At 41.3% G+C, this 25829-nt stretch overlaps 3 protein-coding genes across 3 annotated transcripts; 1 reads left to right on the top strand and 2 right to left on the bottom strand.

Moving 5' to 3' along the window:
* Positions 1 to 3543: 3543 nt before the first annotated feature.
* Positions 3544 to 3984, bottom strand: LOC131242017 (lysine-rich arabinogalactan protein 19-like). Its single transcript, XM_058240370.1, has one exon. It carries the CDS (start codon positions 3982 to 3984, stop codon positions 3544 to 3546), a length of 441 nt encoding a protein of 146 aa, XP_058096353.1.
* A 160-nt stretch (positions 3985 to 4144) lies between these two features.
* LOC131242016 (uncharacterized) lies at positions 4145 to 17833 on the top strand. The gene is made up of 3 exons (XM_058240369.1): positions 4145 to 4156; positions 9642 to 9715; positions 17419 to 17833. Exons 1-3 carry the CDS (start codon positions 4145 to 4147, stop codon positions 17831 to 17833), a joined length of 501 nt encoding a protein of 166 aa, XP_058096352.1.
* A 6309-nt stretch (positions 17834 to 24142) lies between these two features.
* On the bottom strand, positions 24143 to 24877 carry LOC131242365 (classical arabinogalactan protein 9-like). Its single transcript, XM_058240956.1, has one exon. The coding sequence runs from the start codon at positions 24802 to 24804 to the stop codon at positions 24340 to 24342; it is 465 nt and encodes a 154-aa protein (XP_058096939.1). The 5' UTR covers positions 24805 to 24877; the 3' UTR covers positions 24143 to 24339.
* Positions 24878 to 25829: the final 952 nt, after the last annotated feature.

Here is a 25829-nt window from a genome sequence, read left to right as displayed (position 1 = left end):
CACGAGTATCCCTTTATTGGTTCATTTAGACATTCCTAACCCATTGAGCAATGTACTTATTCAAAAAAACATTTGTTTTATGTCTAGAGAGTGTATTGAGCTTCATTGGATCTTACAGGTGTACATTGAGTCAAACCGAGTCAAGCTGGCCTCAACTCGACTCGGCTTGGCCACTAGCTGACCTTAGCTCGTTCTCGAGTTGGGTCGGTCCTCGAGCTTGATTGGTCAGGTCGACTCAGTTCGATCAACAGCTCGAGTCACTTCGAGCCGAGTTCGTCATTGCATCATTTTCACAAACGCCTATACTCTACCTTCAAAATCTCACTGTATTTAGACGGCAGCAATGGTTTTATAGGTATTTTATCAGACACATTTCAAGCAATATAAAAATCAAGAAAAAAAGGTGTTGGTTCTTCCTTGCCATCAGCCACACTTCTTTGAGTCATTTCATCAAACACTTGGTGAGCAACATCAATATCAAAGTAACTGAGTCTCTGAACTGGTTCGATCCAAGTTCGATTCGAGTTGGGTTTGATCCGAGTCGAGTCGAGTTGAGGCCAGCTCGAGCTCGGCTCGAACTCAATTTTGAGCTAAAGAAATCAGCTCGACTCGGCTCGAACTAAGCTTCGAACCGAGTTGAATCGAGCTTTTTTGAGTCGAGTCGAGCAAGCTAATCGAGCTAGCTCGGTTCGTGTACATGCCTACCAAAGCTTTGTAGGAGAGTATCATTGTCCCCAGAAAGTGTGGTGGTATTTCTCACAACTTCCATCCGTCATGAAAGCTTTCACTCATGTGGTCCCGTCTAGTATAAAAAACAAAAGAAAAATAAAAGAAAAATGAAAAATGGCCTTCATGCGATAGAGTCCCACCATAAGAACCCATCAAATAGCTTATGTGAACCCTATTGGCTTGTTAGGAAGTAAATCTAACCCATCTAAACCAATCGGGTTTTAATTTCATGCCATCAATTCAAGTTTAACAATAAAAAAAATTACAGATGGACTACACCTTATAAACTAGTTTAAAATTAAAGAACAACTTTAATGAGATTGTCGGTCAAAGAGAGCTTCAACAAAACTTGAAAAAAATCTTTATATGATTTACAACTAATCAATTAAAATGAACAAATCAAATTTGATAAGTAGTTGACACAACCATATTTTGGAGCTCACGTTCCTATTTTGAAAACAAGAACGAAAAACCCAAAAAACAACGAAACAAAAAACAAAGCAAAACAAAACAAATCTTTTAGGTATAAAGTGACAACCGTTTATTTTCGTTGGGACATTTCAATCGTCACTTAAACACAGCAGTTTCGGTGTCAGATGTTATTAAAAAAATACATGACAGTACTTTCATGGTTGTCACACGTCCCCCCAAAATAACATAAGTAGCAAGCACGACCAGGGTGTTAAAGTACTTGTCGGCATGCCTGCATATGGACGCGTACTGCATCCTGCCTTGCCTGGACACCGTGATGAACGTACTTTATCCACGCTGTCCATCCATTTTGCCACGTCATGTTAGTACTTTTTTTAAGGCAGATCCAAGGATCAAGTGGACCACACGGTGGGGATTGAACGCCCACCATTAAAAGCCTCTTATTCTAAAATGATATGTCAAAATGGATGAACGGCCTGGATAAAACGCATACGTCACAGTGGGCCTAGGCAGGCCATGATGCAATTCGTATGCCGCCGGGCTCCCTCCGATGGTCGTGGCACGGGTGCGCTGAAATCCGAGCCATTTTTCAGGTGGGGCCCAGCGTGAGCTTGCCCTGATCTTAGAATAAAGCTGATCTGTCATATAGGTTGGCCATTTGTCATATATAAACGGTTAGTCTTCTTTCTGACCGTTCATTTGTCTCATACACGTGGCCCAATTTATGAGACTATTCCTCAGCGCGATGGAATGTTTACAGCGGGCCTTCTGAATGAATGGTGCAGATCCTACACGAGGACCGTGCCGAAATGTCTAGTTGATGTGGCAATATTGTCCACCCCTCGGCTCGTGCCATACCAACCAGAGGGCTGCTCGCTCCAGTGTTACCTGGAGCACCCTAATTTTAGGTGGTGCTGGATAGATTTGGGGCCCACCTGTTGAACTCTTACCATCCAACCGTCTATCAGATTCGTCACCCCAAAATAATCAAATCTTATCTAAGCTGAAGCCCATCTCATGGGCCTAAAAGACATGACAAACCCAAGTATCTGCCCAGCACAAAAGCCGGATGAAGGGTTTGAATGGCTTTGATTATATATTGCACAATCCAGTGGGCCCCACACACTAATCATCTGCCTGCATTCCCTCTCACAATATGTTCACTGTGCTGTGTGGCCCATCTGAGTTTTGGATCGGGCTGAATTTTCGGCACGGAAGATTTTCCGAGGTGACTCATCCATATAGATGGGTTTAATTACGCAAGCCCCTTCCAAGAATTAGTTACGCAATGGCTCACAATCACCTAAAAAAACCCAGTGATTCCATGGCTATGATCTTCCAAACTGGGAGACCTGTTAGAAAAAGTTGCATCCACGGTCGTTCCCCATCTATTTAGTGGCTTAGATCAACCACCTAACCATGGGCTCCACCCGTACAAATCGAATACCCCAGTAGAACCAACGGCCCACATTAACAGACAGGTTTTCAAGTGGGTCCCATGGTTTGGTAAACATAACATCGGTCTGTTATGTCCCACCGCGAATGTAGTATGCCTCGAAAATCTCCTCGATATAGGATGATTTTTAACATTTCCATTTCAATCCTACTGATAGACGGCTCTCAGGATCTTACATCAACGGTACATGTATTATAATAAAAAAGTTCTAATTTTAGTTGATAGGATCTTGCAACCTGGAAGACCGTTGGCAAATCCTTCTTCCGCAGTGAAAACCAACGGTGCAGATCACCGAATTCTCTCATACCGTGAAATTCGGACCCCGATTATCTGGACAAAGCAATCTAGGAGCTGGTTTTATTTTTTGTTTTTGCCTTTTTTTTTCTTTTTTTTTTGGTTGAATATGGTCTGGGACCCAAAATCTTCCAGATTGGATTCAATTTGGATTTTCGAAGGTTGATGTATTTCTTTGGGCAAACCCGATTGGCCCATATCTCAATGGTCCACCTAACTCATGTACATCAGACGACCGGTTAGGATAACTGAGGTGTGGTCCCCACTTGTAAGAACACCCGAGTATGCTACTAGAATCAGAGCGGTTGACATATACTTTTGAGTATATTTCACTTTATCAGGGAAATTTTTCGTACAATGACCATTCAAAATGAGCGTGATGAATTTCAACGGTCTGGATAAATGGACATTGGACACACTTAGAATACCAAGCTTTTCATTACCAATTTAATAGATTTATTCATGTAAATGAAAAGAATAATGTATTTACAACGAAGATAAAATCTCCGTAATAAATTGTAAAAGAAAGAAAAAAAATGTATAAATCAATAAAAGAAGCAATCCACTATCTATCAATCATTCATCCCAGCAAAGATCGACGGCTGAGAAAGCTCCATTCCAACGGCGAAGATTTACAACAAGAGCAGGGCAGCGAAGACGCCGGAGATAGCAGATCCGGAGATAGCGACTCTGTTCAAGGCAGGGAGAGCGGCGCTGTTGTCAGCTGGTGACTGTGCCGGAGAGCCGGGTAACGGCGGGGTGGAGATAGACGGAGTAGGAGAGCCGGTGGGAGAAGATGAAGAAGGGGAGAGAGATGACGGAGGTGGAGCCGGAGGGGAAACGGTGGTCGATGGAGACGGGGAAGACGTTGGGGGTTTGGAGATCGGAGAAGGAGAGGATGCGGGAGGCGTGACGGAGGCAGGTGGTGGAGACGCCGGAGCGAGGGACGGTCGGGGAGGAGAGACGGTCGGGGCTGCTGATGGCGAGGATCCCGGCGCCTGTGCGAGTGCGGATCCTGCCAGTAATCCCAGCATCATCATAATCGCAACGAAGCTGCTGTAGGAGAAAGCCATCTTCTTCTTCCTCTACACTCAGAGAGAGAGAGAGAGATTCTAATCGCAAGCAGAGAGAGAGAGAGAGAGAGAGAGAGAGAGAGAGAGATTCTACTCGCAAGCAAGGAGAGAGAGAGAGAGAGAGAGAGAGATAAGAGGGAGGGATGAGTGATGAGAGAAGATGGGAAGCAGGGTATATATAGAGAAATGCAAGGTCGGTTAGAAAGAAAAGAGTATTATTTTATTTTTATAATAAAAAGGGAAATTATTTGGCAACCAGGACGAACTAGCCGTTTGAGAGGGACAGATCCTCTACTCTACAACAGCTGTTTCACGCAATCCGTCACCCTTTAGAGGACGCGGATTGCTTCCCAACCTGCCAGGACGGACTCGGTCCTTGCAGGAGCTCTGGGGCCCACACTGTAATATATGTGGTTTACGCCCTTCATCCATTTTAACAAATCATTTTTAAGGATGATTTTGAAAAGTAGGCAGATCCAACGCTCAAGTATGCCCACCACAGGAAACAATAGGATTGGTTACTTACCGTTGAAAACTTTTTTAAAGGGCCGCAAAAGCTTCTGTTTTTTATGGATCTGATATTTGTGATTTCCTTTCAACTGGGTTTATGTGATCTTATGAACAGGTTAAAACAATCATAACAATGGGCCTATGAAGGTTTTTGTGGTGGCATATTTACCACCGCTGCTTCTTTTGGTGTGGCCCACATTGGATCTAAGGGGATCATGCATTAAAATAATCTTTTAAAATGGACAGATGGCGGAATAAAATACATATATCACCGGGACCGAGTCAGTCCTGATAGGGTAGTGAGGTAATCCGCGTACTTACAGGGAGCGTATTGGCGATGTACCACAGACCAGCTATATAGCGGGTGTAGATACGTATCGTGCGAAGACGAGTGCCGACGCTCCTCAAGCTCCGAGTTGTACGAACGGTTCAAAGGAGATAAAAGTTACATGGGCCCAACAATGATGTATTTATTATATCCATACCGTTCATCCATTTTTGGAAATCATTTTAGATCATTAGACAAAAAACAAATCATATCCAAAGCTTAAATGGACCACACCAAAAATAGCAGCGAGGATAATGATTTTCACCGTTAAAAAATTCGTAGGGCCCACCGTTACATTTATTTTCCATCCAATCTGTTAATAAGGTAAAAAATACATGAGGGAAAAGAATTACGTATTGACTTCGATTTTTCTTCGAGGGTCCGTGGGGCCCACGGTGTTGTGTACGCAAGTCTAGTCTTGTCATATTTGGACTTCGATTTTAGGCTCCAAGACCAAAAATCACGTTACACCCACACCTAATTAGATGAACCACACAACATGTAACAATGGTAACTTTGGTTTAATGAAAGATACACACCATGTGCTCGCTTTACACATCTACCTATGGTTGGGATCTGGCCTCACTAATTGTTGCATCTGGGATGGCTCATCTGAGTCTGGGGTTAATCTGATAGACGGATTGGATTTTGCATATACAACGTAACATAGTGGCCCCACGGAACGGATTTCTCAGTCTGACAATTACAACTGTTTCTAAACACCTATGGGGCGTTTGGCCAGTCCCATGAAATTCGCATTGGGAGAGGATGGGATTGGTTGGGATCATGTGGAATGGAATTGCATTTGATCCCGTGCATGAACTCCGTGGATTTTGAAATCCACTACACATGTGGGCCCCACATTGATGCATACATTTATCCATGCCGTCCATCTACATACACCGTTTACACATGGCATTATGGTCATATATGTGTTCAAGTGAACAACATCCATTATGAATTTGGTCCATTGATTACAATTCCATAGTCCACCAAACATGATTTTGCTTAATCCCGTGTTTTCAGTAACAAAATTTTTATCCCAAATATGAGATTGGATGGCTACAATACCATGGTATTTCCAGACATACAATCATTATGCAATAATAATGTTTATCCCATCTAATACAATTCCATACCATTCAATTCCAGTGACCAAACACGCCCCTAAATATTTAAGGCCCATCCTGTTGTACATGTGAAATCCTCTGTCCATCAGCTGAACTTCGTGATTTTCAGTCGATTGGACCATTGATTATGTAGACCCACAACTCAGGTGGGCCATTTTTTGTAACGCTTGTATTTTTTAAAAAAATAAATTTTAAATTTGAGCGGGAAAGAGATCTACCAATCTCATCATCATTTCTCTTATCTCTCGCTATACAAAATTTTCTTGTAGTTTCCTAACGAACCTTCTTTCTTAAAAAAAGAACATAAGAGAACGATAGTTATATCAAAACTAAAAGAACCAAAGAAAAACTTTTAGAAAAAAAAAAAACACAAAAGGGAAAGTGGAAAGAATAATTTTTGAAATTTGTTTATTCAGGTTAGTATTTTGTTTTTTATTTTATTTTATTTTATTTATGCAATAGTTAATTTAGCATGATTTACACATTGGATAGATTGAATCAATCAAACATCCATTGTTTAGGTTTAATTCATTTATGTAAAAAGGTATGCGCATAACTTTAAGGCTAAAGTATAGAACGTGAGATTTTAAGGCGTGCGCATGGCTTTAAGGCTAATGTGTAGAATATGAGATTTTTTTTCTTCATGATAGACAGCGATCAGTATGATCTGTACTGTTCATGAGTGTTATAAGACTTAATTATATAATATTTTTAAGAATCAGATCAATTCGACACCTTAATGGATCGTACTGATCATATATCTACCAATTTTCTTCTTTAATCTAACGAAATTGAATAAAAAATAGAAGAGTAATTTTCTATGCAAGATACAATTTGGCACAGAGAATTATATGACATTATTTGAAATATGTGTCATCACCATTCATTAGTTATTTAAGATTAAAATAAATTAAAATCTTAAATTCTAGACCGATCAGACTATTAGATGGGTAACATCGATCTGAATAAATGATAGATAATAAATCATACATTTTATTCATTATGTGTAATTATAAGATTAAAGAAAATTCTTATTTATGTGATTTTATGAAATTCTAATTAAATTCAAACCGTTGGTTCACGGAATCATCTCCACCACATCAAGGTGAGTGATCCCGATGTATTTTCCATCCATCAAGTTAAAATAGATAGATTGTTTGATGTGTTGTATTATTACCCTGATTTAATTGTCATGTACTCTTAGTTGATTTAGATGACTGTGTGATTTCTGTATTAATATAATAATAATGATATAATTTGATTAATGTGTTAGACTATGTTGATTCAAATGTAATAATCGAAATAATCTATGCAATACATGATTTATGATTACATGGTGCATCCATCAATTGCATGCACAACACGTGCTGGATTCCTAGGGGACCTCCTTGGATGGTATTCCTGCTAGAATCGTTACCAAAAGCCCACTATACTAGTGAAAGCCTACTCAAGGAGTAGATGCGGGCATTGCCTATACCTACCAAATGGTAAAAGCCTGTCAAGGGTCAAATGTGGGTTGACGGGTTTTCAATTTAATCAAGTTGACGGATTCCCACTTAATGCATTGATGCATTGCATTTGTATTTTTTTAAAATTTATATTGTTTATAATTATTGACATTCTATTATAATTTGATGTAAAGAACCATGTCAGGAATTCTCCCTAGGGCTGGCCTGTCACGCCCCGAAATTCAAGTACAGAATGTGCACCCTCAGGGCCCGAGTTTCAGTTCGTAACTCGTATACAAAGTGTACTAACTTAATTCCTCAATCAGTTTAATCAGATGTGATAATTACATTCAGTCTAAGTTCCACCCCAACTCCAATCACACGTACATAACACTTAGCACCAATCAACTAGACATATATAAATCTTGATGATTCTTAAAATAATATAAATATTAAAAATCATTCATTTATTATATTATCATACTACAATTATGTTTATTCCATACTAACATTATTTTAATTAGATAAATTTAAATAATTTCTTAAAATCTCAAAATCAATACCAATATGCATTATATGTTAATCAAACTATTCTAGTAAATAAATCACATAATCAGAAATGGTCTAATGGCATCACTTCATCTTCAGATAAGTATGACCACATTTCACATAGGTCGTGTTCAGGTGCGGTAAATCCTTCATGTTCTTGCTCCGCATCATCCGCTAATGGCTCTTCTGTAAGGTTTTTCTATTAATAAAAAAGTAAATTAGACAGACTTAATGAAATAACCTAGCATGGTTCATAATCATAGCAATTAAAATAACATAAAAATGTATATACAATGATATGGATACAAATGGTGTATGGATGCATCAGATGGGATGATCGTCCATCTGCTTGGGTTGGAGATCGTCAACCCGCATCCATCCATTGGGTAGGCTTCCACCTTTCGGTAGGCTTGGGCATAGCCCACATCTGTTAACATTCTACCAGGATCGACATTTCTTTCAGGGAGGGCCCCTAGGATTGACCATGCATTATGCAAATGTAATGAATAGTGGATGATATGTGTTATGGAAAGATCCGTGCCCTCTCAACTCCGAAGTCCGATGCCATTCAGAGCCGACTGGAGATGCACGAATAAGTCTAAAATTATGAGAACAACCGAAGGGAAAGACTTCTGGCTCGACTGTAGTTACATTCTTACTCCGAGGCTTTGGGCAAACGAGTTAGGGCTAGGGCTGCTGACTCAGAGTAGTTTGATGCTGAGGCAGTCGGTCTGAAGCTCAGATTGAAATCTATTTGTGGGACCTCAAGTCGCTCCACTACTGTAACAGCCCACGCCCACACTGTATAATATTGTCCGCACTGGGCACAGCTCGCACGGTTTTGTTCTCGGGGTTGCCCACAAAAGGCCTCATACAGTATAGAGTGACAACTCCACATATAACCACCACAACTTCAGACAACACTTCTGATGTGGGATAAAGTTTCACCTTCACTATGTGCACAGTAGCCTGCTAGCCATCTTGGGGCCTACCCACATGTGCGCCCGCCCGTGTGTGCCCGCCCACATATGACCACAGTGACAGGGCGGCACAATATCCCCCACCGAGGGCAGAGCCATCCTCAGCTCTGATACCATTTGTAACAGCCCATGCCCACACTGTATGATATTGTCCGCTCTGGGCACAGCCCGCATGGTTTTGCTCTCGGGGTTGCCCCCAAAAGGCCTCATACAGTATAAAGTGACAACTCCACATATAACCACCACAACTTCAGACGACACTTCCGATGTGGGATAAAGTTTCACCTTCACTATGTGCACAGTAGGTTGCCAGCCACACAGTAGCCTGCCAGCCATCTTGGGGCCCGCCTATATGTGCGCCCGCCCACGTGTGCCTGCCCATATATGACCACAGTAATAGGGCGTCACAACTACCACACATTTAGTGACGGTTATTCAACCACCCACGTTCGCATAACCACACGACGGTTGGGCAGCCGAGTCTCCTGCGGAAGGTGGTGAGTGCCCCAAAACGCGTTGAGTTATACGAACACGCCCTTTCCAGGTGAGAGGGTATAAATAGTATCTCACAAGGAGAAAACAGGTACGCAATATCTCACACTCTCCCTCTACAAATAAAAATAACTTAGACCCAGATTCCCTTGACCTGGCTTAGGCATCGGAGGGTCCCCTGTCTATACCAGGGTCTCCTTTACTCATTATGATTGTGCAGGTTCAAGATGCTGAAGTGACTCGGAGTTCAGTAATCCGAGCGGAGAGTCATCCAGATTTTGTCAGCAACAATATGTAAATGCATATTTTTCATATTTTGTATACTTGTCTTGATCAGAATATTCATATATGAATTTAGCATACAATTATCACAACAAAATACTCAAATCAGTATATCAATTAATCAAACAATCACAAACGATTTATTTTAATTTTAATGAATCATGTGACAAGTTGGGTTACTCACTTGAGTCTGATAGTATAGAATCCACAACATAAATGGGTTGGTTTAAATTCAAAGATCCTATCAGTTATATTAATAACATTATTATTCATCTAGTTACTTTACATGGTGGGACCCACCTTGATATACATCCTAAGTGGCCAAACCCTAAATGATCAAATAATTAAAATGATATGTTTATTAAATTTAATTATCAAGATTTAGATTTTCTTTTTAAGATCCTGAAATTGATTGTCAAATAATTAATCGGGGTGGCCCACCGGATGATTGGATCATCCAGATTCTTGAGGTCTTGTCATATCTTGCATCTACACATTTGATGAATTGTGTGGATCTAACCACATATACACCAATGGCCCATCTCGACTTTCTACGCTAAGTGATATCAATCAGTTGCGCAGAAATCTAAACTTTCCTTATTAAACATTTATATATTTGCTACTATAGCCCATCTGATGGTCAGATCGATCTGAAATTTAAGGCACTTTTATCTTTTGGTACTTAGGATCAAATGACCCGTTCAGATCTATTTTAACACAATTAGATTCCATCCATTCAATTTATTCCTAAAATATTACTAACCAGATCTGAAATCATAAAAACATTACTTTATTAAAACTTTTTCTACACACCTATACAATGATCGTGTGGATGATCCACACAATCCATTGTATAGATCGGGAAGAAATTAACAACATAGTAAAAAATTAAAAAGATCTAAAGGTTGACACTTACCTGATCAAGCCTAGGGCTATACACGAACCAGGCTAGCCCGGTTAACTCGCTCGGCTCGACCCTACTCGGAACTGAGTTTGGGTCGGGACAAGCCATTTTTTTCAGCCTGAAACTGAGTTCGGGCCGAAATCGGATAGGTCCCAGTTCACCCCGACTCGGTCCATAACCCGACTCGACCTGGCTCGACTCGATCGAGTGGTGTGTGTGTGTGTGTGTGTGTGTGTGTGTGTGTGTGTGTATTCAAAGCATCCACCTCACAGACGTGTAACTTGAACGACCTAGATTCATCCAAATACAAAAAGGAATTATAATGCCCTGACTAGTTAGATTTTTTGTGGAGTTTATAGTTTAACTATCTAAACCGTTGATCGAGGGCCTTGTAATGGGATGCGGATTACCTGCCAAAGCCCTTCCCATGAACTTGCTGAAAGGTTCGAAATTGGCCCGAACTCGCCCGATTGCTGATCGGGCCGAGTTCGGGCTGAACATGTTGGCCCGGTGACCGGGCTAGGTTTGGCTGGTGACCGGGTCGAGCCGGGTTGAGCCTAGTTTGACTCGGATCAACTCGTGTACACCCCTAATCAAGCCTTAGAATTTCCTCCGTATCCCTTTTTAAAGAAACTTCTCTTGATAAGATAGGATGAGCACATCCTCCCTTCTCTTGAATTAGATTTTTTTTTATGACATTTGTTAAAAAAATTATTATTACTACTTTAAGAATCGATCCCTAAACCTCTCTCTCAATTAAGAATGTCTCTACCAACTCAACTATTAACTTTTTTTTATTTTTTATTTTAAAATAAAATTTTAAAATATTTATTTTAATTTTCTTTAACGCACCAAAATTTAGGGTTGTTACATGGCCAGGTTATCCTTTATTGATGTAAAACCTTATAGATATGAATGAGGGTGAGCCGATGGCTCAAAAACATGAATACGTTGCCGCCGAACCAGAAGAGGATTTAAGAGACACGTGGCCCAACTTAGCAGAGGAAGAAGTTGTTGCCCTAAAGTAGTCATGATTTTTTGTTTTTTTACTTTAATTATATTTGATTTTCTTAGATTGTTAATTAATTATTTTAAGTTGTTAGACATATTTAGTTCATTTCTCAAGACCCCGAATGGGAGGGTCCTTAACTATGTTTATGATTGATTATTGGAATAAATGGTCGTTTCTTATTTATGAGATGAGATTGAGTATGAATGGAATGTAGATCTATGACATAACTACTGGGTATATGAAAATTTTTTTGTAAGTTAAGTACACTTAGTATACAAGTTACGACATGGATCTCGGATCTAAAGTATATGCCAGGAACCTGAAATCTGGGTCGTGACATTTTCAATGCAATTTACTGTTGTGGTCCCCCGATCCGATTTGACAACTGTAATTCGGCGCAGCTCTGCCGTAAGATCATTCCAAGAGTCAACACCACTTTATTTACAAAACAAAAGAGCCATTGGTGTGTCTACTGCCAAGAACTTATTTACTTATTATTAAAGCTCTATTTGTACAATTGTTCTTTTAATAACAAGTATGTAAGCCATTTAAAAATAAGTAATGAAAATGTTACTTGTTAATGCAAAAATTTGGTATACTCTTTTTAGACCTTCGAGTACTTACATAGAAAGAACACAATACAGACCTTGGCTAGAGCAGGGGACCCTTCGATGCCAAAGCCATGCCAGGAAACTGGGTCTAATAGTATTGAGGAGTTTTGGGTGAGAGATTCTGCATACCTTTACTTATCTGCAAATGTATTTATAACATTTTGAGGGCGGTGACGTATATGGCAAGGCCTCTTGGATGGTGATTGCGTATTACGGAAGATATCTTCATCCGAGGCCGATGTAGATATCAGAGGACGACCTTCAAAGTTGGTAACCGAGGCCGACTTCGGAAGTTGAGTTTATTTTTCGGCTCTCAAGCAATCCATAGTCTTCGGGTCTATGCATCTGATCAGTCCATTTTCACCTATAATAGTAGCCCCTCTACTTCCAAGCGTTCTTCAGGAGATTGGGATAGCGTGGACTGACACCGTGTGATGTCTTGCACTGAAGAGGTCGGACGGAGTAGAGCTAGTGGGCCGAGCAATTGTATGATCGATTATTTACTTATTCAGTGGTAGATTGTGCATGGTAGAATTAATAGGAGAGACTTTTCTTCTTTTTAATTGAGGAAAGTCCCAGTCACTCACATAGTAGTAGGCTGAGCACTCGGTAGAAAGACTTTCTTTCCTTATACTAAGAGAAGTCCTCGTAATTGATCGTAATGTCAGATAGTAGGGAATTGAAAGAAATTCTCGTCTCCTGACCCGGAGAGGTTCTTTCATAGTAGAATTTAAAGTGGAGGACTTTCTTTCCTTGCACTAAGGGAAGCTCTCGTAATCAGTCAAGTAGTCCAAGTAGCATTGCCAATTAGTGGTCCAACATCTTCTTTAAAGGTTGGACGACTTATTGAGGATTGTTTTTCCCTTGCACTAAGGGAAGTCATCATTAGTTCATGTAACTCGGATTATACAATTTTGAAAGAAATTCTTTTATTGTAGAAATCACCGAACAGTAAAAAGCACAGCGATAATGTCGCGAGCACCTTTTTCCCTTTTAGAAAGGGAGGTCACCCTTATCAAGTAGGTCAGTCGGTCGATGCGCTCCTGGTAAGAGGACTTATTGAATCCTCAGAAATAGTAGATCTTTTAAGTGGTCAGCATTCCATAGGCGAGGTAAGAGCCCCCATGTCTTCTAGTCAATACGTCCCTCAGTATTTGATGTCGAGGTTAGAGTTGGCCGAGGAGCCTTTTTACCGAGCTTGGTTAATTGGTTCAGCTCAGATTCTTTTAGTACCTACTCTAGCTCGGTGTTGAAGAGAGTGTATCGGTGGAAGCGACTTTCTGGATGTCAGTTGGTATGCTGGTAGGGCTGGACAACCTACTTGATTGATGATTCGGGAAGAGCTGGGATGGCTGTAGTAATGACAGCTAGAACTTTCTTCTTTCTTTTCGCTATTGTAATTTTCTGGTAAAGCAGAAACAACTTTAATGTCGTTCCCACATACGGGTAAAGCTGGGATGCCCAAACATAATGTATGTGTTTTATCCACACTGTTCATCTATTTTAACAGGTCATTTTAAGGCAAGATTTTTAAAAGTAGGAAGATCCAACACTCAAGTGTGCCACATCACAGAAAATAGTGGGATTGGTCATTTACCGTTTAAAACTTTTTTACGAGCCGTAGAAGTTTCTGTTTCTTATCAATCTAATATTTGTGTTTTCCTTTCATTATGGTCTATGAATAGGTTGGATGGAGAATAAACATAACAGTTGGATTAAGAAGGTTTTTATGGTGGCATCGCTATCTTCACTGCTGTTTTTGGTGTGGTCCACTTGAGCTTTGTATATGTTTATTTTTGAAACATGCCTTAATATAATTTTTAAAACAAATAAACCGTTTAGATAAAATACATACATCACGATGACCTCCACGAAACCCCTACCAAGACCGTGTCAGTCATCTGAATGTAGTAGGCAATCCATATCCACTTACACCAGGTCAGTCTTATAAGATTCTGACTTGGTTTCTAAGCCTGAAGACCAAAAATTACTTTACATCCACAACTTACACCGTTACTTTGATAAGCAGAAACAATGGCAATATTACATTAGTTTAATGAAAGACATGCACCATGTTGGCCCTACACATGTACTTATAGTTGGGATCTTGCCTCACCAATTGTCGTTTTTGAGATGGCGCATCTAAGTGTGGGGTTAATCTGATAGATGGATTGGATTTTGCATACGGAACATGGTGGCCCTACTGAACTGATTGGTCAGTCTGACAATTACAACCGTTTCTAAAGCACCCAAGTATTTAAGGCCCCTCCTGTTGTACATGTGAAATCCTCTGTCCATCATCTAAACTCCATGATTCTCAGCCGATTGGACCATTGATTATGTAGAACCACAACTCAGGTGGGCCCTTTTCAATGCAATTTACTGTGGTGCTCCACCAAACTGAAATTGGAGATTTGACTGCTCTGGATTCAGGCACAGCTCTTTCGTAAGAACGTTACAGGAGTAGCCGCTAGTTTATTTAGAGGTACAAAACTGCGGTACTGGTAAAACCGCGTCTCTACTAACAAGAGCTTATTTGATTATTATTAAAGCTCAATGTTTACATTTGTTCTTTTAAAAACAAATATGCAAGCCCTTCAAAAATAGGTAATGAAAATATTACTTTTTTTTATTTTTTGAAAGCTTATTTTATGTAAACAATTTGATTTAATTTTAGAATAAATTTATCTTTAAACCTTTTTATATAATTCCTGTCTTGCTTTCTATACAGAGCACATAATGAATGACTCATGTTGATGGTGGGGGCTCCATGTGACGAATGGTCCACATCTAGGTGCTCCACATAATGCATGATCACATCAAAAGGTGGGCCCCATATTGTGGATGATATACATCAAGTGGGCTCCACCTAATGGCTAGGGGTGTACATCAAGTCGAATCGAGTTGAGCTGGCCTTAGCTTGACTCGGCTCGGCCACTGGTTGACCTCAGCTCGAACTCGGCTAGGCTTAGTCCTCGAGCCTGGCTGGCCAACTCGGCTCGGTTCGATCGGCTGCTCGAACTGAGTTCGAGCCAAGATCGAGCCGAGTTCACCATTGAAGCATTTCCACAAACACCTGGATTGCACCTTCGGAATCCCTCTATATGTGAAACAGTAGCAATTGTTTTACAGGTATTTTATCAAACACCTTCTAAGCAACATAAAAACCAAGAAAAAAAAAGGTATTTGTTTCATGTACATACTTTCCTTGCCACTAGCCACACTTCGTTGAGTCATTTTATCAAACACGTGGTGAGCAACATCAATAGCAAAGTAACCGTGTCACCGAACTTGTTCGATCCAAGTTCGATTTGAGCTGGATTCGATCTGAGTTGAGTCGAGCTGGGCCTACTCGAACTCATTTTCGAGCTCGAAAAATCAGCTTGACTCAGCTCGAACACAGCTTCAAACCAAGACAAATTGAGCTTTTTCGACTTGAGCTTACCGAGCTAGCTAGGTTCGTGTACACCCCTACTAATGGACAATACACATTAAAGGTGGGACCCACATGATGGAGTCGACATCCAATGTGGGCCCACATGATGAACGACCCATATTGAAAGTCGGGCCCCACATGATGGATGATCCACGATAAAGGACCATACGACGGGACCCACATGATAAATGATGAACATCAAAGGTGGGTTCCATATGATGGACTATCCACATTAAGTGGGCTCCACATGATGAATGATCAATAACAAAAATGGGACCCACATGATGGATGTGACATCAAAAGTTAGACCCACATGATGAACAGCCCATATTGAAGGTGCTCCCCACATGATGAATGGTCCAGATCAAGGTGGGCCTACATAAATATGGTTCACATCAAAGATAGGCCCCACATGATGGATGGCCCACATAAAAGTGTGGCCCAGCATGATGGACCATCCACATTAAGTGGGCCCCACTTGTCGACATCAACAGCGGGACTTATACGATGAATGATGGACATCAAAGGTGGCTCATGTGATGAACAATTGATATCAAATGTGGGCTCACATGATGAAGGTGAGGCCCCACATAATGATTGATCCACATCAAGGTGGCCCACATAATGGATGCAACGAGCCTCACATGATGAATGACCCACATCAATGTGGCCTCTCATGATGGACAGTCTGCATCAAGTGAGCCGCGCCCAATGAACGGTCCACATCCAAGGTCTCATATTATAGACAACCTATATCTAAAGTGACCCAACTTGATGACTAAACCACATTGAAGGTGCAGCCCACACGATGGATGTTGGACATCAAAAGTGGGCCACATGATGGACAACCCACTTCGAAAGTGGGACCCATTCGATGTACACATCAACGGCACGTGTACTATATAAAAAGGTTCTACTTTTATTTGATAGGATCGTTTAATCCCAGAGACCATTGGGAAAACCTTCAGCTGCAGTGAACACCAGCGTATATCAATGGTCTGGATTACCAAATCCTCTCAACACCAGCATATATCAATGGTCTGGATTACCAAATCCTCTCCCACCGTGAAATTTGGACACCCGATTGTCTGGACAGAGCAATCTAGTAACTTTTTGTCGTGTGTGGTCCGATTCCCCAAACTCTCCCGTATTGGATTCAATTTGGATTTTGGACGGCTGATGTATTTCTTTGGACAAACACGATTGGGCCATATCTCAATGAAGGGATAGGATTTTCTCATCTGGACAGTTTATCTTCATACTTTTTTGTTCCTGTCCAGATAGGTGATGTTGGGGGCATGGCCATCTAACACGTGCATCAGACGACCGGTTAGGATAACTGAGCTGTGGGCCCTACTCGTTAGAACAACCGAGTATGCTGCCAGAATCACAACGGTTGACATATATTGGAGTATTTAGTAGTTCACTTTATCAGGGAATTTTTTTTGTACACTGACCATCCAAAATAGGGGTAATGAATTTCAACGGTCAGGATAAATGGGCATTGGACACACTTAGAAAACCAAGCTTTTCACTACAAATTTAATATGATTTATTCAGATAAATAAAAAGAATGATGGAATTACAACGAGGAATTACAACGAAGCTAAACTCTCCGAAATAAATTGCAAAAAACAAAAAAAGTATAAATCAATAAAAGAACCAATCCACTATATATCAATCATTCATCCCAGCAAAGATCGACGGCTGAGAAAGCTCTATTCCAACGGCGAAGATTTACAACAAGAGCAGGGCGGCGAAGACGCCGGAGATAGCAGATCCGGAGATAGCGACTCTGTTCAAGGCAGGGAGAGCGGCGCTGTTGTCAGCTGGAGACTCTGCCGGTGAGCCGGGTAATGGCGGGGTGGAGATAGAGGGAGTAGGAGAGCCGGTGGGAGAAGATGAAGAAGGGGAGGGAGATGACGGAGGTGGACCCGGAGGGGAAACGGTTGTCGATGGAGACGGGGAAGACGCTGGGGGTTTGGAGATCGGAGAAGGAGAGGATGCGGGAGGCGTGACGGAGGCAGGTGGTGGAGACGCCGGAGCGAGGGACGGTCGGCGAGGAGAGACGGTCGGGGCTGCTGATGGCGAGGATCCCGGCGCCTGTGCGAGTGCGGATCCTGCCAGTAATCCCAGCATCATCAGAATCGCAACGAAGCTGTTGTAGGAGAAAGCCATCTTCTTCTTCCTCTACACTCAGAGAGATAGAAAGAGAGAGATTCTAATCGCAAGAAGAGAGAGAGAGAAATTCTACTCGCAAGCAAGGAGAGAGAGAGAGAGATAGAGGGAGAGATTAGTGATGAGAGAAGAAGGGAAGCAGAGTATATATAGAGAAATGCGAGGTCGGTTAGAGAGAAAAGAGTATTATTTTAATTTTATAATAAAAAGTGAAATTATTGGGCAACCACGACGAACTAGCCGTTTGAGAGGAACAGATCCTCCACCCTACCACAGCTGTTTCACGCGTCACCCTTTCACTGGACGCGAATTGCGTCCTAGGCTCCTAGCCCTGCCAGAACGGACTCGGTCATGGTAATGGCTATGTAGACCGCACCCTAATGTATGTGTTTTATCCACGCCGTTCATCCATTTTAACAGATCATTTTTAAGGATGAATTTGAAAATTAGAAAAATTCAACACTCAAGTGTGCCACACCAGAGAAAACAGTGGAATTGGTCACTTACCTTTGAAAACTTTTTAAAGGGATAGCAGATGTTTCCTTTTTCTTTTCTTTTTTTTCTTTTTTTTTAAATCACCGCTGCTTATTTCAGTGTGGCCCACTTGAGCCTTGTATCTGTCGATTTTTGAAACATGCCTTAAAATAATCTTTAAAATAGATATCACCGTGACCTCCGCAGAAGGCAATCGGGTCAGTGGGGCTCACCATGTTGTGTACATAAAATCCAGTCTGGTCAGATTTGACTTCGATCCTAGGCCTGAAGACCAAAAATCACCTTACATCCATAACTTACACCATAACTAAGATAAGCCGAAACAATGGGAATATTACATGAGTTCAATGAAAAATACACACCATGGTGGCCTTACACATGCACCTATGGTTGGGATTTCACCTCATCAATTGTTGCATTTGAGATTACTCATCTGAGTCTGGGGTTAATCTGATAGATGGATTGGATTTTGCATACACAACATGGTGGCCCCACATAACTGATTGGTCAGTGTGACAATTACAACCGTTTCTAAAGCACCAGTGTATTTAAGGCCCATCCCGTTGTACATGTGAAGTCCTCTGTCCATCAGCTGAACTCCATTATTCTCGGCCGATTGGACCATTGATTATGTAGACCCACAACTCAGGTGAGCCATTTTCAATGCAATTTACTGTAGTGCTCATCCGATTTGACAGCTCTAATTCGGCACAGCTCTGCTATAAGAACATTTCAAGGGTCAACGCCTCTTTAGAGGTACAAAATCCACGGGCTGTTTGCGTCTCTACCACCAGAGCTTATTTGCTTATTATTAAAGCCCTATTTATACAATTGTTTTTTAAATAACAAGTATGCAAGCCTTCGAAAATAAGTAATGAAAATGTTACTTGTTGATGTAAAAATCTGCTCCATTTTTTTAAGACCTTCGAGTACTTGCACATGAAGAAGACAATGGAGACTTTGGCTAGAGCCGGGACGCTCCTATGCTAAGATTATTTTTTGGCTCTCAAGCCATCTATAGTCTTCGAGTCTGTACATTTAATCAGTTTATTTTTACCCATAAATATGGCCCCCCTATTTCTTAGCATTCTTCAGAAGCTTGGAAAGTAAGTTAGCGTGGACTGATACCGTGTAATGCCTTGCGCCGAAGAGGTCGGACGAAGTAGAGTTAATGGGCCGAGCAATTGTAAGATCGATAAGTCGATTGTTCAGTGGTAGATCGCGTATGATAGAATTAATAGAAGAGACTTTTCTTCCCTTTAACTGAGGGAAATCCCAGTCATTCACATAGTAGTAGACCGAACACTCGTTAAAAGGACTTTCTTCTCTTATACTAAAGGAAGTCCTTGTAGTCGATCTTGAGGTCGGATAGTAGGGAATTGAAAGAAATTCTCCTCCATTGACTTGTGAAGGCTCTTTCATAATATAATTCATAGTAGAGGATTTTCTTCTCTTGCAATAAGGGAAGCCCTCATAGTTAGTCGTGTAGTCCAAGTAACGTTACCAATTAGTGATCCAATATCTTCTCTAAGGGTCAGACAACTGGTTAAGGACTGTTTTTCCCTTACACTAAGGGAAGTCCTCAGTAGTTCATGTAGTTCGGATTATAGAAATTTGAAAGAAGTTCACTTCCCCTGACCTGGGGAAGTTCTTTTATTGTAAAAATCGTCGAACAGTATGAAGCACGACAATAATTTCGCGAGCACCTTTTTTCCTTTTACAAATGGAGGTCACCCTCGTCGAGTAGGTCGGTCAGTCGATGCGCTCCTGGTCGGTGGACTTCTTGAGTCCTTAAGAGTAATATATCTTTTAAGTGGTCAGTATTCCATGGGCGAGGTAAGAGCCTCCTCGCCCCCTCCCCCTCTCATATCTTTTAGTCGATACGTCCATCAGTATTTGATGTTGAGGTTAGAGTTGGCCAATGAGCATTTTTACTGAGCTTGGTTAATTAGTTCAGCACGGCTTCTTTCAGTACCTACTCTGACTGGTGTTCAAGGGAGTGTACCAATAGAAGCGACTTTTTGGATGTTAGTTGGTATGCTGGTAGGGTTAGGCAACCTACTCTGTCGATGATTTAAGAAAAGTTAGAATGGTTGTAGCAATGGTGACTAGAGCTTTCTTTTTTCTTTTCGCCATTGTAGTTTTCTGGTAAAGCAAGAACGACTTTGATGTTGTTCCCACATACGGCGCCAAACTGTTGATGCAAAAATTCAGTCCACTCTTTTTAAACCTTCGAGTACCTGCACATGAAGAAGATAATGGAGACCCTAGCTAGAGCAGGGGATCCTCTAATTCCAAAGTCAGGATAGGAATATGGGTCTAGTAGTATTGAGGAATTTTGAGTGAGAGATTTTGTGTACCTTTACTTATTTATGGATGTATTTATAATCTTTGGAGGACGGTGACGTATATAGCAAGGCCTCTTAGATGGTGATTGAGTATTATGAAAGATATCTTCAACCGAGGCCAATGTAGATACTGGAGGTCAACCTCCAAAGTTGGTAACCGATGCCAACCTCTAAGGTCGAGGTATTTAGTGACCTCCAAGGCCGATGTTATTTTGCGGTTCTCAAACAATCCATAGTCTTCGAGTCTGTACATCAGATCAATATATTTTTACCCATAACATTACTTTTTTTTGAAAGCTTATTTACCCTAACAATTTGGGTTAATTTTAGAATAAATTTGTCTTTAAACTATTTTATATAATTCTTATCTTACCGTCTTCTTATTTCTTTACAATGTCTCTTAAACAAACGCATATAATGAATGACCCATGTTGAAGGTGGGGCTCCACTTGACGAATAGTCCACATCAAGGTGTTACACATAATACATGATCCATTAAACGGTTGGCCCCACATGATAGATGATCTACATAAAGAGGGCTCCACCTAATGGACAATCCACATCAAAAGTGGGACCCACATGATGGATGGTGGATATTGAAGGAGGGACCACATGATGGAGTCGACATCCAAGGTAGGCCCACATGATGAATGATCCATATTGAAAGTTGGGCCCCACATGACGAATGATGAACATCAAAGGTGGGTTCCATATGATGGATGTGGCCCACATCAAAATGTGGCCTTACATGATGGACTATCCACATCAAGTGGGCCCCACATGATGGATGATCAATAACAAATATGGGAACCACATGTGGATAGTGGACATTAAAAGTTAGGCCCACATGATGAACGACCCATAGTGAGGGTGCTCCCCACATGATGAATGGTCCACATCAAGGTGGGCTCACATAATGCATGGTTCACATTAAAGGCAGGCCCCCCATGATGGATGGCCCACATCAAAGTGTGGCACGGCATGATGGACCATCCACGTTAAGTGGGCTCCACTTGTCGACATTAACAATGGGACCCACATGATGAATGATGGACATCAGAGGTGGCTCATGTGATGGACAATTGATATCAAAGGTGGGCTCACATGATAAACAACTCATATTGAAGGTGAGGCCCCACATAATGATTGGTCTACATCAAGGTGGCCCACATAATAGATGGAGTGGGCCTCACATGATGGATGTCTCACATCAAAGTGTGGCCCCTCGTGATGGATAGTTCACATCAAGTGAGCCCCACCTAATGAATGGTCCACATCTTAAGTCTCGTATGATGTACAATATATATCTAAAGTGGCCCAACATGAGTAAACATCCCACCCAGGCTAGCAACTTGACGAAGCATGGATAATCCTTAGGGCTAAACCTAAACCTTGAACCCTACTTAAAACCTTAGCCATCTCTAACCCTAACCTAAACTCTAGCCGAACCCGAGCCATACCTAAGCCATCACCTAAAGTCGAGCCATATTTGAGCCAAATCTCCAAAAACGGGCCCTTAGCCACTCTCTAGGCCCGAACAAGCCCTCAGCTAACTTACAAAAGCAAATAGAGTGAGGTAGTAATTGGATTGTAATCCAATTACTGCCCGGCTGAATTTCAAGCAAGTACAGTCAAGGGCAGATTACCGCCCCCTCTCGAAAATGTGCCCTAAAAACACAACTGTTGCTCCTTTAGAAGTCAAATATGTTTGGACCTATTTGACCCCAAAATTCCTACTATTTACCATATTACCATGCCCATCAACCTATAAAAAAGCACCACGTGGCATCTCTCTTCTCTCTACCAATCCAAAACTACTACATCATCATTTACCCTTCATAAACCTTTGAATTACATAAAAGTCATCCCAAGGGTCTATAAATACCCCCTCCTCTCTTCATTTCAAAATAACAACCACAAAAAAAAACCAAGAGTTAGAGAGAGAAAATGAGTGAGAGTGAGAGGGTGTGCTTGAGTTTTTAAGCTCTCATCTTTTTAACCCTCTCCAACCATCTCTTAGCCTCCCAGTCATACTTAGACCAATCATTCTCAACCATGGTGCATCCAAACATCCAAGTAATTTTAAGCGCAAGTCAAAGGTTATGCAATCATCACTAGCATTCATATTCTATGAATCACATCATTACTTCTCTTCTCAACCACACTGCTTCTCTAGGTTGCCATTGAATGTATGTTCTGTGATTTGCCAGAACCCTGGATCTTTTTACATTAGAAACTCATGGTAGTCTAGTCCTCTTACATGTCATTCATCGTCATCATATCTATTCTTAAATCCAATTTTTAGACATTCTCTGAACGTATAATCTGTGGCTTTTCGAAATTTCGAACCTTACCACATCAGAAATCCGAGTCTGTCTAATCTCATTTTAATACTTTGCATCCTATCATTTTTATACCTTAAGATCAGCTTACCGCATGAAGTAGAGATCGTACACCTGTACGGGCAGAGAGTGTGCTTAAAACCTTCTTTCTTTGTAACCGAGTTCCATTACTTAGAATCTCTAAATCGCAGATCAAGAGTCAATTTAAAGTAAGAGAGTCTTCGAATTCTCTAGCTTTACATATTCTGTAGGTTCTATCTAACTGCGGGATTCTGAGTTACGTGGCTAGTGACGACTATAAGTCTACATTACATCATCAATTCAAAAAAGCCAAATCATCTCCACCCTAAACAAGATAAATCAGCATGGGCACCGATTCCCAGCGTTCACAATAGATGAATGATCCACATGGAAAGTGCACCCCACATAATAGATAGTGGACATCAAAAGTGAGCCCATGTGAGAGACAACCCGATTTGAAAGTGGGACCCTCTCAATGTTCACATCAACTGCACTTGTATTATATAAAAAGGTTATACTTTTAGTTGATAGGATCTTTTAAGCTAGAAGCCCATTCGGAAATCCTCCATCTACAGTGAACACTATCATATATCAATGGTCTGGATTACCGAATCCACTCCCACCATGAAATTTGGACACTTGATCATCTGGACAGTGCAATCTAGTAACTTTTTGAGGTTGTGTGTGGTCCAATGCCCCCAAACTCTTAAATTTGGATTTTGGACGGTTGATGTATTTCATTGGACAAACCTGATGGGCCCATATCTCAATGAAGGGATAGGATTTTCTCATCTGGACAGATTATCTTCATACTTTTTTTATTCGTGTCCAGATCGGGGATGTTGGGGGCATGGTCCGTCTTAACACATGTGCATCAGACGACCGGTTAGGATAACTGAGCTGTGGGCCCCACTCGTAGGAACACCCGAGAATGCTACTAGAATCACAACTATTGACATATAGTGGAGTATTTAGTATTTCACTTTATCAGGGATTTTTTTTTTTTTCTTGTACAATGACCATCCAAAGTAGGAGTAATGAATTTCAACGGTCACGATAAATGGACATTGGACCCACTTAGAAAACCAAGCATTTCGGTACAAATTTAATAGATTTATTTAGATCAAAAAAAGAATAATGTAATTACAACGAAGCTAAAATCTCCGTAATAAATTGCCAAAAAAAAAAAAAAAGAGTATAAATCAATAAAAGAAGCAATCCACTATCTATCAATCACTCATCCCAGCAAAGATCGACGGCTGAGAAAGCTCCATTCCGACAGCGAAGATTTACAACAAGAGCAGGGCGGCGAAGACGCCGGAGATAGCAGTTCCGGAGATCGCAACTCTGTTCAAGGCAGGGAGAGCGGCGCTGTTGTCAGCTGAAGACTCCGCCGAAGAGCCGGGTACCGGCGGGGTGGAGATAGACGGAGTAGGAGAGCCAATGGGAGAAGATGAAGAAGGGGAGGGAGATGACGGAGGTGGAGCTGGAGGGGAAACGGTGGTCGATGGAGACGGGGAAGACGCTGGGGGTTTGGAGATCGGAGAAGGAGAGGATGCAGGAGGCGTGACGGAAGGGGTCGGAGATGGTGGAGTAACGGCAGGTGGTGGAGATGCCGGGGCGGGGGACGGTGGGGGAGGAGAGACAGTAGGGGCTGCTGATGGCGCGGATCCCGGCGCCTGTGCGAGTGTGGATCCTGCCAATAATCCCAGCATCATCAGAATTGCAACGAAGCTGTTGGAGGAGAAAGCCATCTTCTTCTAACTCTACACGCAGAGAGAGAGAGAGAGAGAGAGAGAGAGAGAGAGAGAGAGATGAGTGATAGGAGAAGAAGAGAAGCAGGGTATATATAGAGAGAGAGATGAGTGATAGGAGAAGAAGAGAAGCAGGGTATATATAGAGAGAAAGAGACACCAGGTCGGTAAGAGAGAGAATATTATTTTATTTTATAATAAAAAGGATAATTATTGGGCAACCAGGACGAACTAGCCGACATGGACAGCTCGTCTACTCTACGAGCTGTTTCACGCACTGCGTTACCATTGCAGCGGACTCGGTCCTGGTAGGGGTTACGTGGGCACCACCATAATGTATGTCTTTTATCCACGCCGTCTATCTATTTTAACCGATCATTTAAAGGCAAGATTTTAAAAAGTAGGAAGATCCAACACTCAAGTGTGCCACATCAGAGAAAACAGTGGAATTGGTATTTTACAGTTCAAAACTTTTTAAAGAGCCCCAGAGGTTTCTGTTTTTTTATCAATCTGATATTTGTGTTTTCCTTTCATTCTAAGTACATGAACAGGTTGGATGGAAAATAAACATAGCAATGGAACTAGAAAGTTTTATGGTAGCATCATTATCACCGCTGCTGTTTTTGGTATGGAGCACTTGAGTTCTGGATATATCTATTTTTGAATCATGCTTTAAAATAATCTTTACAATAGGTAAACCGCCTGGATAAAATACATATATCACAATGACCTTCACGGAACCTCTGCCAAGACCGAGTCACCTCTGCCAAGACTAAGTCAGTCATTTGAAGGTATGGGGCAATCCACGTCCACTTACACCGGGTCAGTCTTGTAAGATTTTGACTTGGTTTCTAAGCCTAAAGACCAAAAATTACTTTACATCCACAACTAACACGGTAACTTAGATGAGCAGAAACAACGACATTATTACATTAGTTTAGTGAAAGATACGCACCATCTTAGCCCTACACATGTACTTATAGTTGGGATCCGGCCTCACTAATTGTTGTATATGAGATGGCGCA

The sequence above is a fragment of the Magnolia sinica genome, chromosome 4 (assembly GCF_029962835.1).
Source record: "Magnolia sinica isolate HGM2019 chromosome 4, MsV1, whole genome shotgun sequence".
NCBI lineage: Eukaryota > Viridiplantae > Streptophyta > Magnoliopsida > Magnoliales > Magnoliaceae > Magnolia > Magnolia sinica.
Note: the sequence above shows the minus strand (reverse complement) of the source record. Positions and strands in the feature narration are given on the sequence as shown.

Coding starts and splice junctions, on each gene's coding strand:
- LOC131242016 (XM_058240369.1), top strand. Junction 9,716..17,418: donor GATTTTGTCAGCAACAATAT/GTAAATGCATAT, acceptor CAACAAGAGCAG/GGCGGCGAAGACGCCGGAGA.
- LOC131242017 (XM_058240370.1), bottom strand. CDS start 3,984: ATGGCTTTCTCCTACAGCAGCTTCGTTGCGATTATGATGATGCTGGGA.
- LOC131242365 (XM_058240956.1), bottom strand. CDS start 24,804: ATGGCTTTCTCCTCCAACAGCTTCGTTGCAATTCTGATGATGCTGGGA.